Source organism: Anopheles moucheti, chromosome 3 (genome assembly GCF_943734755.1).
Source record: "Anopheles moucheti chromosome 3, idAnoMoucSN_F20_07, whole genome shotgun sequence".
Lineage (NCBI taxonomy): Eukaryota > Metazoa > Arthropoda > Insecta > Diptera > Culicidae > Anopheles > Anopheles moucheti.
The window spans coordinates 75,480,457-75,492,999 of NC_069141.1; the positions used below are offsets into that span (position 1 = coordinate 75,480,457).

The window sequence follows — 12,543 nt, forward strand, 5'->3', positions numbered from 1 at the left end:
AAAGTCCTTTTAGTGATGGCGTTGATGGGTCCAGAAAGGCCGGGATAAAGGAATGAAGTGCAGACCAGCAAGGTTGTAGCGCTTGATAAGTAACTAAGTATTGGATTGGATCACATTTTTTAAAAGATTAGATCGGATCAGTTCAACCGATCCACCTTCAACTTCTCATCACTAGTACAGGTGCGTCCGTCTGGGAGTTCAAACGAAGCAACGGCGCTTGTGTAGCGTTCGGTGTGCTGCACTACCAAGATGCAAGTAGATACAGCGAGGAATAGTATCATTCAAGCACATTATTTGTCACAACAAACAACATCCATTCTGTGTTTGCTTTGTTGTACAAAAAAAAAAAAAAAACACGAAACAAAAAACTGCTTCCAACCAGAGAAAGGGCGGAACACTTCAACTGCAGTGCTCTGTGTCCCGATCCAACACACTGTCGAATAGGTTTAACGCAGAAAAGCAGAATTATCAATTGGTTAAAATACCCGCACACAGGATCAGAGTTTCTAGTACCCGGGGGGAGTTGGATTACTCGCACCGGGTTGCATTTGTCACAGTGATATCACAACACGGAACGGTAATAAACAACACAAACATCTATCACAAAACCCCTTTCACATTTGCCTTAATATAATGGGAGCATGACGCAACGCGTACATTCGCGTGCCCGTAATTTGGTGGAAGACGAATGTCCTCGAACCGCCCATCCACAAATGTCACGTTAGCCCCCAAAGTTAGCTTCCCAAACAGACAAACAGCCTCGGTCTTACGCACGATGTACGCGTTGCTCGGGTCAGTCTCTCCGTCGTAAAGAATTGTTGGAATGAACTTTGTTGAATGAATGATTTTCGTTGCTTCGTTTTGTGGTTTGATCCTGCTAGCAGAACAAGAAGAAGAAGAAGAAGAAAAACAACAACAACGTATGTGATAACTAATGGTAGAGCTGAAATGATGTTGATGATGATGATGATGATTTTCCAAAGATGAACACTAGGCGATGCAAATGTAGTAGTACGTAAAGAAAACCTCCCCGGTAGCCGCCGGATGTCACCGGATGTCCCTGATATCCCGGCGCGAATATAACCTTTAACCACAGCAATGGAAAATGAAACACAATACATCCGCCGTATGATTGTATTGCAGTGATTGTGTTACGCATAAATGATGTTTTACGTGTGTCGCCGCACCGAACAAAAAAAAAACATTTCTGGTGGATGTCCAGTGGCAGTCTTTTTTGTTACTTTTACTTTTTTGGTCACAAGTTTTACTACAAAACCCAAACGCTGCTGGAGCGAAGCCAAGCTTTCCAAAAGGTTAAAACAGAAAAAAAAGAACAAACGCATGCGTAACGCTGTGGTAGAGTGGTGGTCGCAAACTCGTAATGAATCGCACTGTGTTTAAACGTAGTATGTGGAACAAAACAAAACCAACATTTTAAATATGAAACAAAACAAACAAACAAACAAACAAAAGAAGCAAAAAAAAAAGAAAGACAACATAATGGTGTTAAAAATGTGTTATGATTGTGGTAGTAATTGTTAGTAGAGAGAACAAAAAATCCAACAAAACAACCAAAAAAACACACACACAAACTCATCAAAATATGCTTTAATAAGATCGCGTCACTCATCCATCACTCCGTCACGAACAAAATGGTGGTGATAAAACTGATCCCGTGTGCAAACACACAACAAAACTGCATACATAACGCATAACGCCCGTTGTTCCTGAGTGCATTTCCGAACTGATCGGGCGAACCGAAATATCATGCCACATTATATTGTTGATCATTTGTTTTGCTTCGGTTCACACGTTTACCTCAGCCACCAAACACACATACTCACACAACATTCGTTCCCAGTTCTCGCTCTTCCACAAGATGGCGTTCGTTTTACCTAAATACACAAACAAAGGACAAACAAATAAATAAAACAAAACTTTCAAGATGCAACAGAGAAAACTTTAATGCAAATGGGCATAATAAAAACAAGCGCGAAACGTGAGAGGGGAAATTTTCGGTTTTTAGAACAATTTACAAGTTTTGTGCGCAAGCGATTGGATAAAAAACGGAGAAGAGGAAAACAAAACACAAAACACACGAAAACCCCATTAATGGATGGCTTTACAAACTAATGCGTGTTAGATTACGAAAAAAAAGCAAACCCCCCCAGGCAACGTTGGTCCTCCAAAGCGTAAGGCACCACCACACAACACTTTTACAGCGGATAATGCAGTGGAAAGTGTTGAAAAGAGCCAACCAAAACCAGAGGAAACAACAAGTTTCACGCATATATGTATGCAGGACTCCATTCCTATGCCATGTTTTAAAGGAACAACCATTCAACCATTTTAGAGATGCAACAAATAAATACACTCCTAACGTGCACTCGTGAAGCCCGTGATACAATAGAAACGCGTGACTACTGGCGAACTTATATTCTGACTGGAACTTCATCAACCCATCTTCATGGATCATACAAACCCACTCGCACCCATTTCAACCCCCTGCCGGCGTCATATCACGTACATGAATGGAAATAAAATTCTTTTTTTCGCGCCTTTTTTTTGTCCGCTTCATTACCGGGGGCATTCATCAGTAGCCGGGGAGTTTCCGACAATTGATATCACAAATCGATCATACGAAAGGGGATTAGAATAGTTGTAACTCAGTTGATAAACGTAAGTTGATGCTATTATATGAACCACATTTACAATTATGGGCAGATAGTGTTGAAGATACGCTTTGATGCGTCAGTTGGTTCTGAACTCTCATATCATCAGCCAGTTTATGTTTTAAACATTCGGCATAACACAATGGAGGCGCCCAGTTTGATCGTGTTTCTGTGCCGTGATTCGCACAGGAAAAGTTCTACATCTTCAAAACGCAATTATTCACCAGGATCGTTAACCAGGTTTGCTGTAAGTCCCCTCAACTGCTGCGTGATCTGGACTCTCTAGAAGTCCGCCATATTCAATCTTCCTTGATTGCCATTCCCCTTTCAGGTTATACCAATGCGTCTGATTTACTCTCCTCCATTGCTTTGTATATCCCTTCCCGTGTTTTACGCAATCATCCACCTCTATAAATTACAACTCGTCGAACAGGGCGCAGAGATCCTCTTATATCTGCAGTTCGGTAGCTTAACTCCGGTTCGTATTTGTTCGATTTGCACCTTACTCTGTTCCTTTTTAACTCTTTATTTCCACTCTGTTCCCGTCTCGGATCCCCTGGTCAAATTACCCTTCTTACTGCTTATCAATGCTAGTCTAGCTTTTAGGTTTGTTTGGATATAGATATAGGTCCATTTGCGTTACTCCTCCAGGAAGATAAATTAAACAATAAACGTCAAACTTACCTGAATACACTGAAGGCGCTGGTCGGTGTATCTTTCATAAACTGTTACCAATACCTCAGTCTGCCGATCGTCAATCAATTCTGGTCGTTTCGAATGATACAGTTCTCAGCTTCGATCGGGACTTCCAATTCATGGAAATAAGGCCATCTTCAATGTCCTCCGCTTTCTCAAAGGGCTCCCATTTACCTACGAATAGTTAAGAGAGCTTATAATTTAAGAATCTTTGGTAGTGTACTGAAAGAAATTAAGTTAAGCTGTTACCATCCAGTGTGTCAAACGGCTTACCTTGGCTTTAGTTACCTTTTGGTTCACTGATGTGATGTGAACGTGTAGATCTCTTTATGACTTCGACTAATTAGATGACTACTGACTAATCAGGTAAATTAGACACGATTTGAGCACCTTAGCGCTCTATGTACCGAAGCATCTAGATAGTCCCGGATCTCGGACACTTAGGTCCCTCTAGCATTGAGTGGCAGAGTAAACAAACTGTTTTACCTCTTTCGCGCTGGCCTTCGTTGGTATCTGACATGTGACGCTGTTGCTCTTACAAGTCTACTAAGCCATCGCTGACGTAAATGTCCTAGCGGACCATCCGACAGAGGTTCTGAGGCTTGAGGAGTTGTTAGTCCGCAGGCGCTTCGGCGAATCGGGCATTTTTTCTCTCCTCTAACAATCCAACAAGTCTACTAAGCTTTGACAGGATTCCTCATTGAGTGGGAACGCTTTCAATTGCATAAATGAAACAAGTTGAGCTTAAACCATACATTAGGGAGAACATCAATTCGGGACTATGAGTAAGATAAAGAAAAAACTGTAAACATTAGTCAATGTAAATTCCATGATTAAATGAGGTAGGTAATATAATAATTAATAAGATCGTTGTGCGGTATGTCATACTGCAACAGAGGCGTGCAGCGTTCAGAAATTAGCTAAACTAAACAGTAATACGAAAAAATCTAAATAAATACATAACACGCTCAGCCACGTGGTTGATTCATTTCATAAAACTTGCTTTGTTTTATTATCAGTATTTTGTTCGATTTTTCAATGCAAAAACGACGTATTCTACAGTAGAATTTGATCTGTTTCATTTTTTTTTTATTTTATTTTCTTTGTATTTTACTATCTCTGTACTGTGTTCTTGCTTGCTGTTACCACTGCAATGTCTCTGTTTTGTTAAATAACTTTCTTTTTTTCCATATTTTTACACTTCGTTTCCTTGTTTTTTTAAACGGTAAATCACATGCATTCGACAAATTTTAAACAGAACTTGTCTTTACAACTTACATTATCGTTCGCCAGCGCCGTACTGACCTACCCCAAACGTAGCGTACGTCGGTGAAGGTGGAACATACTGAACCGTTGGCCCGAACAATGTGGAACAATGATCGTTGCGTGATTGTGAGTGGATCGAGCGTTTGCACGTTCGACGGTGTCGGCCATGTTTTGTTTTGTTTTGTTTTGTTTTTGTTTTTATCCATTTTTGTTCGTTACAATTACGCCATGATGCACACAAGGTGGAATATCTTATCGTCTAGCTCTCGCCCCCTCCCTATAGTACAAAACCTGTCCACTGTTTGCTTAAACCGTACACTAATTCGAAGTAAACTATGGCTCGTTTAAGAATAAAATGTTTGTCATGACGCTACGTAGTGTTTCGATTTGCTCATTACATCTCCAAATACAAAAATATCTTTGTATAAGAACCATGGCGCGACGTCTAAAGAGATGGGCTTTTCCTATACGGTTACATTAAACTAAAACATTGTTTCCATCTTACGTGCATTTTTAAATGTATATATATATATTTATATATATTTATAGTTTAATAAGCCAAACACGTTGCCTACCAGCTTCGTCGCTAGTGGAGAAGGTTTAAAATTTGCATCTGTTTCCCGTTCCCGGAAACCGGAAGAAATTAAATGTTTTGCTAGCCCGCCCAAAAGATACACTTACTAAGGATGCGGTTGAAACTTTATCGTTTAACTGAACTGGCTAGTGTTGTTCGAGGAACTGACTATATACACCATTGATATTGAACTGTTCCATACTGTGCCGAACCTGCTGTTAATGGATTGTTGAGAGATTCGTCGTTCGTAATAATGTTGGTTCTGTCCATCTATCCATCAAATAATACAAAACAAATAAAAAAAAACATTTAAGACCAAATATTGGAAACAAAAGAACCACAATGAGAGTATTCTATCCAGGAAAATGTGGAATGTTATCAAAACGTTCAGATACAGATGTGGATCCAAACAAAATAAATAGTTTTTTTTTCTCACAGAAACCGTTTTTTGTGCATTTCTTTTAGGAGAATTCGCATATCCGTCACACATTTACAATTTTCGACAGTCCCGCACTAAAAGCGACATAACCATAATGCCAAAACTATATCATTTGCTGTTGCTCTTCAGCTATTGGGACGATTGAATATCGAATCGATCCATTTTGACTGTCGAGCGCACACAACAACAATGTGCTGGACAGTACCGGGTACATAAATACGTAAACAATAGTAAATGATCTACTAAATTGTAAAAAGGCAGATAGGCCTGGAGATTGTTAAAAGCTACACAGACGGAAACAAAGGTTGGCAACATTAATTGTAAAATGATAAAAAAAACTAGCAAAACATTTTCGGAACGTTCGAATTGTTTCTCTTCACTAGAAAAAAAAACAAGCAACCGTATCCCTTCGCGCACGAGAAGCCATTGAATCGGCACTGCATTCGCTCGTATTCATACTGAAGTAGGTGACAAGAGGGTTTTTTTTTCTATTTAAGTGATTATGTGCAAATTATGAACACGTTACATTTTACACCGTACTGTTAAACAGTAATCTTATAAAAGCTTCCTTGTATACCACACATACACACATGCACCCATACCGCTTTGCATACTTCATTCTCAATTCCAAACGCTGCTACTGTTACATTCTCTCTCATCGCGTCACCTTCGGCATTACAATATGCGGAAATGCAACGTGCTAGCTAAAATGATTCTCACTCGATCAGTCATATCTCCATTGAAGTTAATCAATCTCTTTCATCACATGATATTCATGACGCACTCGTTGTCAAACTAACCGTCCCCTTCTTACCTGCCTTGCCTTCCTTCTTCAGCTGCTTCGTCGCTGCTAGCGTTGGTGCGGAAGCAACCTCCCTACTGACCGAGGCCACCTCACCACCATCGCTAGGTTCCTTCGGAGCGGCGTGCAGTTGACAAAACGATTGGAAATCTTCAGTCATCTTCCAGCTCTGTTTGTGCGCACAAATGTAGTGCGCCTTTGCGTGACAGCCCTGATGCAGACAGCTCAGCACAGCACCATAGTTTCGGCACAGCTGGCACTGGTGCCGACAGCAGTTCCAGATGGCCGCCTCCAGACCGACGATGCGCGTCCCTACCATATAAACACCAGGGGCCCACACTAAGCAGTCCTCGTGCGTCCATACCTCGTACGTGTTATCACTTGCTTTAATCATGCCGTAAAAAATCTCTGTCGATGTTTGCTGTTCCGTACCGAGGGTATCGTCGCATTTCTCCTCCTTCAGTGCCAGCTCTTTTACGTTGCTGGGTCCTGGCATGGGTATCAGACCGACGTTCACAGCAGCTCCTGTTGCGTTTTTCCGTTTTTTACTTTTCGTCTAGAATGAGGAACGGAAAAACAATTAAATTAAATAACAAGGAAATCATTCATATAAAACTTAATTGAAGAGTGAGTAAGTCCTTTTTGAAGATCTTTGAGATTTTTTAATCTCTCTGATCATAAAAAATCCTTGAATCTCCGAAGACCTTCAAACATTCTTAAGATTCATTTATTCTGAAGATCTTTTTAGATTTATATAATTTTTAATATATAAATATCTGATGATCTTTGAACTTTAAAAACTATTCGAAAATCTTTATAGATACATGAATCTCTAAAGATCTCTCTCTCTCTATAAACTCTCTATAATCCAACTCAACAACTTATTTTAAACATGAACGAACATCAAAAATGTTCACCTAACCATAAAATTCAGTTAACCCATACTTACACCGCATTGTTGCTGCTCTTTCAGCTTCTCGACAGTACGCTTTTGCTTCGCTTGGTTCGATTCAAGATCGTCACGCGTTCGACGCACACTAAAATAATCCACATCGACCTGGCTCTGTTCGAACTCGCTGGAACCGGTGCTTATTATATACGGACCAAATAGATCCCCGAGCCGAAATTTGTGCGGGCCGGTTTTGCAAAACACACACATCCAGCTCGTATCCGTCGTGTCCGCATCGTATTTGGTGCTGAGTGTGCTTACGTGCAGGCCACGAATTTTACTTCGCTCCGAACTGTTGAGACTGTTGCTGAACTTTTTCGTCTTGTTCTGGGTCTTCTCGCTGTCCTCTTCGTTGAGCGGCGTATTGATGACGGTGTGGCATCCGTCCGACCTGACCTGAACGTAAGGTCCCTTATACTTCCCGTTCGCCTCTATACTAGCAGCAGCTCCTGCAGACCATGCCGCACTCGCTGACGTTTCCCGCTCATCGGACTTGCTTCCGGCCTTCCCTTTTGTCGCTTTACCTTTCTTACCCGTACCGCCGGCAGCTGCTTTCTTGTTCTTTCCTTTCTTTTTGTTGTTCAACGACTTTAGACCCAACATTGCGGGTCCTGCCGGTTCCATGAACGGACTGATGGCGGGTTTGCTGTGTGCGTTTGATTTCTTCTTCGGTCCGCGTTTACGTTTCGCCACCGGTGTACTTGAGATCATTTCTCCCACCGGCTGTGCGATCGCTTTGCTACCGATGCCACGCTTTTGTGCTGGAGTTAGTGGTTTCTTCCCGCTACCATTGCTGGAACTGCCCGGAATTTCACTCGCCCGATCTGCCAATAATAAATCATTCGACAGCTGTTTCATCACGTCACCGTCTGGAACATCCGTCGCATGATCGCGTCCGATCGACGATGGTAAGCTTCCAACGTTCTCATGGTTATCACTAGCGTCTGACAATTCTTTCTGTACGCCCGAAACGACACAATTCCCCGGCTGCTCTTCAATGCCCGCAAACATTTCCTCAAGCTTATTTTCAACCTGTAAGAGAAGAGGAATTTGTCGGTATTAGTGGGTTGGGTACGTGAAAAAAATCGGCACACGTATATACCTCCTCATAGCTGCTGTCCGAAGCATTTGCTTTTTTCTCCGCCTTTCGGCCATTTTTCTCCTCTAGCTGTGTGTTCTTTTGGAGCGGCGCAGGTCCATTACAGTTCATCTCCGGCGTGTTTGCCATCGACCCTACGATACCATTATCGTTCGTCGGTTCCGTCACTTTGTCTAGGCAAAACTTTCTCGCCAGCGCATTCGTAGACGCTACCATGGCAGCAATTTTATCGATCGTTTCACAATCGTTCGCTGCGTGCTGCTTTTGCAACGCAATGCTATCTTCCGCAGTCCTCGGAACGATGGAACTATTCGATGCTGCGGATGGTGCTGTCCCATTGTTGTTCATATTGCTTTGGATAAGGGTTTCTAGTAGCTTTTGCTGATCTTGAGTCGTTTCCGTTGGGGGCTTTCGTTGCGTATGGTGCGGCAGAAAGATATCGTGCGGTGTGTGCATGGCGCTCGCTTCCCGAGCATTATTCTCCGACATGCTGACCAGCGGTGCACCTTGACTGAGATCGCACTGTGTCCCGGACAGGCCGTGGCTGAGCGCATTAATACCTTCGATCGCTAGTGCAGTAATATCGTTTCGTGCCGCGTGATTAGTACGCAAACTGTCCAATTCTTCCATTCCCGTCATCCCTCCGTCCACGGCTTTTGCAACAGGGAAAAGTGACTTTCCATCCTCGAGCGGGAACACCGCATTCATTTTGTTGGTTTTTTCCGGCTTTCTTCTTCTTCGCGTGTTGTTACTCCTGCTGTTGGACGAATCGACCGAATCTTCACTCGAGGCCATACTGTTCCCTGTCGGTGAGGCGGAAGGATTGATTGGACAAGGTATCGAGGTACCGGTGGTCAGTTCGCTACCAGTCCCGGCCAGCAATGTACCAATCGCTCTAGCCGTAACGGTGCCAATATCCGTCCCCTCCAGTGTTGGAGCAGGTGCAGAAGAATCAGAACTCAGTGATGGCACTGCAGTGTTGTTGTTCGGCAGGGGAAACGCGCTGTTTAAACAATCTACACCGAGCTTACCGTCAATAGCGGACGGTCCAATCAATAAGTTTAACGGTGGACTTCGACTTCTGTTCGGGCTTAAAGCCGTCTGCACCGATGATCTTGCTGGAGATGCTGGAGGGTGAATTGTTAAAGATGTGTTAGTATGGAACGATCGCAACTAGAACCAAACACACATACTTCGCTTTGGTGAAACCGATAACGCGTTGCAATGCATCGTTTGCAAGACGAACTCTTTCACCAGATCGGCCGAGTCCGTAAGGTGCGAAAACTTGACAGATGAGAAAACAGTGCTATTAGCCGTGTACGATCGTGAGATTCTTGATATACTTACACAATCGCGACCATTTTTACTATCCATTTCGCTGTTGATTTGCTTCGCATCCTTCACCAATAGACCACCGGTAACGAGCGCTGCAAGGTCGCTCGCAGTGCGATTGCTCAACCCGGTTCCGAAACCATTGCCTCCACGTACCATACTAGTGCCGATCGTGGCATTACTACTGTCGTTGATTGTATTCATCATTCCAAAGTTATTTGATGTGCTACCCGGCCCACTAGGTGCCATACTGGAGCCACCGGGTCCTTGCATGCGTTCTTTCAGTGCTGCTACGTTGGTCGACTGAATTACACCGCCCGAAGCCGGTACAACGTTAGCCAAGGTGCCAGAGGGTCGCGCTTGGTGATTGCTACGAAATTGAAACAATTTATCAAAAACAGGTTCAGTTTGATGGGGTCACTTCTACGCTTACCTTCCCGAAAGCCCACTATCTCCGGCCATGCTGTGAACGCCACTGGTGGGAATGTTTGATGGCAGTGTGGTTGTCGTTGACGACGAGGTATGCGAAGAATGTGAAGAACTCGTGGAAGCAGTCTGAATATTGTTGTGGACCCCTTTGGGTGAAGGTGTGCTGCGTGCGGCGGACGACAGTGTCAGATCCACCGATCCCAGCGGCATACCGACGTTTCGTCCATAGCCTTGCAATAGTGGATTCATATCAAGGTTCTACAATAACAAAATGTGCGAGAGAATAAAGTTTAGTGTGCATCCGGTAACAGTAATGAAATGGCCATCCCGAAAAACCCAGGAATAGGAACAGAACAATTACATTCATTAGATTGCCGGCCATTAAATTGTACACTTTATCCTGATGCGTTGTCGGTGGTGTAGGCCACGTTAGTGGAGAGCGTGCCATTGATCTTTCGCTCGACATGTGTGCTAACTGCGGTTGTCGGGGAACATACGACGGAACCTAGGAAAAAGGGACGTATAATTTGGCATTTGCTGCAACGTTAGGCTTAATGTGGACGTTTTCTCCCCAAATACCTGTAACGGATTCCACGTAGTGTTCGGTTGTCCCAGTCGTCCGTGTGGCGGATTGTGGCCAGACATTGTTATCGTTTATGCGCTGAAGCTACACTGTGGTAAATAGGACATTCGAAGTTTTGCCTTCCCGGTTCCTTTCTTCTTCTGCGTTTTCTTATTCTGCTTCTTTAATACATTAATCGCGCGAGGATCGCTTCGATAAATCACAACTTTACGCGAATACCACTAGAATGAATCTTTAAAATCCAATAATAGAGAAAGAGAGATCGAAAGAGAACAAACTTTAAATCAGCTTTAAACACTACACAAATACAACAATCCGCTTAGCATCGGTCGAAGGATGCTGTGCTATTGTTTGTCCAATCTCGTAAACGCACCAGGGGTGACATACGGACAGAACGACGCAGCGCGCTAGACAGGTGTTTTTTTTGCACGTGAGAAAAAAAAACCTGTAATTCACTTTAGAACATTCTACAAACCGGCTTGAACATTTACCCAACAAAAACTAGCAATCTATTCAGCATAACGCACATAAATGTCCGCCTAATTGATCTCACGAGTGGGAAAACAAAAAAAAACAGCTCGCCAATGATGTTCTGCCTCTGATGGGATATAACGAAAAAGGATCTAGCAGCACTTCAGGACGCATGAATGGGAACACAAAAACCTGGCTAGCGTTCGTCCGTCCGCTGGTCAGCCAGTTGTTGATCATCCGGCATATCGGAAGGATATTTAAGGATACCGCCGGTTTGCCGTATCGTAACGCATTGTGTAAAAATCGATCTGCCAAAGTTATGCCGTCAGAAGGGGCTGCTGACTGCTTGCTTATGCTCCGACCATCCGACGGCTGCACGCATATACACAGCTTCTTCCACATACATATACGCACGCACCTTTCTCACGCGAGAGACCGAGGATACGCAAGCCTTCTGCGGGGCACACGGTTTTACGCCATCCGGACCAGTTGGGCCGATAGTCTTTGCACCAGTCTAGCACTCCGTAGCATGTTTATCGTGGGGAAACTGCTTTTTACACGGCACTAATAACTCCGGGGCAATCACAGAACGATGCGTATGCTTTTCATTCGCTAAGGGGTAGAACGGCAAGAGCAAGAGTCCCCCATCATCGGTTTGAGGGAAAAACACCGCATCAATCATCGCCGCAAGCTGTCAAATGGCAACCGTACGGTGTTTTTGCGACGTTTTATGTCAGGGGTGCTGCACGTTGGTCGATTCTCGAAAAGTTTTACCTTTTAAAAAAAATATTTGTCCTTTATTCAAATAAGCAATTTAAGGAAATCGAGCACACAAAAGGAGGTATGTATTCCAATTTATAAACTTAAAAAGAATTAGAGAATTAGATAATTGTTATAGGAAATGATTGGCAAAACTTTTGTATGATCTCTGTAAATAAACTTTTTAAGTAAAACAAAGTTTCTAGAGTCTTGGCTTTCGATCGGTTTTCCATTCTTTTTTTAGGTAACACAATTATCTAAACAATTATCGCGATAGGCAAACTAACTGTGACTTGTATATTTATACACCGATTTATACAAGGACCAGCAATATCTTTTTTAGAGATGAGCGCTCCGGGCCGGAATCATGATTCCGATCCGATCCGATGAAGTACTGAGTCCGATCCGATCCATAAAAGTGATTCCGATTGAGTCCGAGTGATCCGGTTTCAATCAATATGCTTGCAATAAT

The 12,543-nt window shown here is 43.1% G+C and overlaps 1 protein-coding gene across 1 annotated transcript; it reads right to left on the bottom strand.

Moving 5' to 3' along the window:
* Positions 1 to 4,364: 4,364 nt before the first annotated feature.
* LOC128303354 (uncharacterized protein CG5098) lies at positions 4,365 to 11,951 on the bottom strand. The gene is made up of 10 exons (XM_053040283.1): positions 11,731 to 11,951; positions 10,838 to 11,073; positions 10,620 to 10,763; positions 10,263 to 10,516; positions 9,845 to 10,199; positions 9,691 to 9,781; positions 8,501 to 9,624; positions 7,399 to 8,430; positions 6,462 to 7,005; positions 4,365 to 5,478 (listed from the first exon to the last, which is right to left on the bottom strand). The coding sequence occupies exons 2-10, from the start codon at positions 10,901 to 10,903 to the stop codon at positions 5,342 to 5,344; spliced, it is 3,747 nt and encodes a 1,248-aa protein (XP_052896243.1). The 5' UTR covers positions 10,904 to 11,073; positions 11,731 to 11,951; the 3' UTR covers positions 4,365 to 5,341.
* Positions 11,952 to 12,543: the final 592 nt, after the last annotated feature.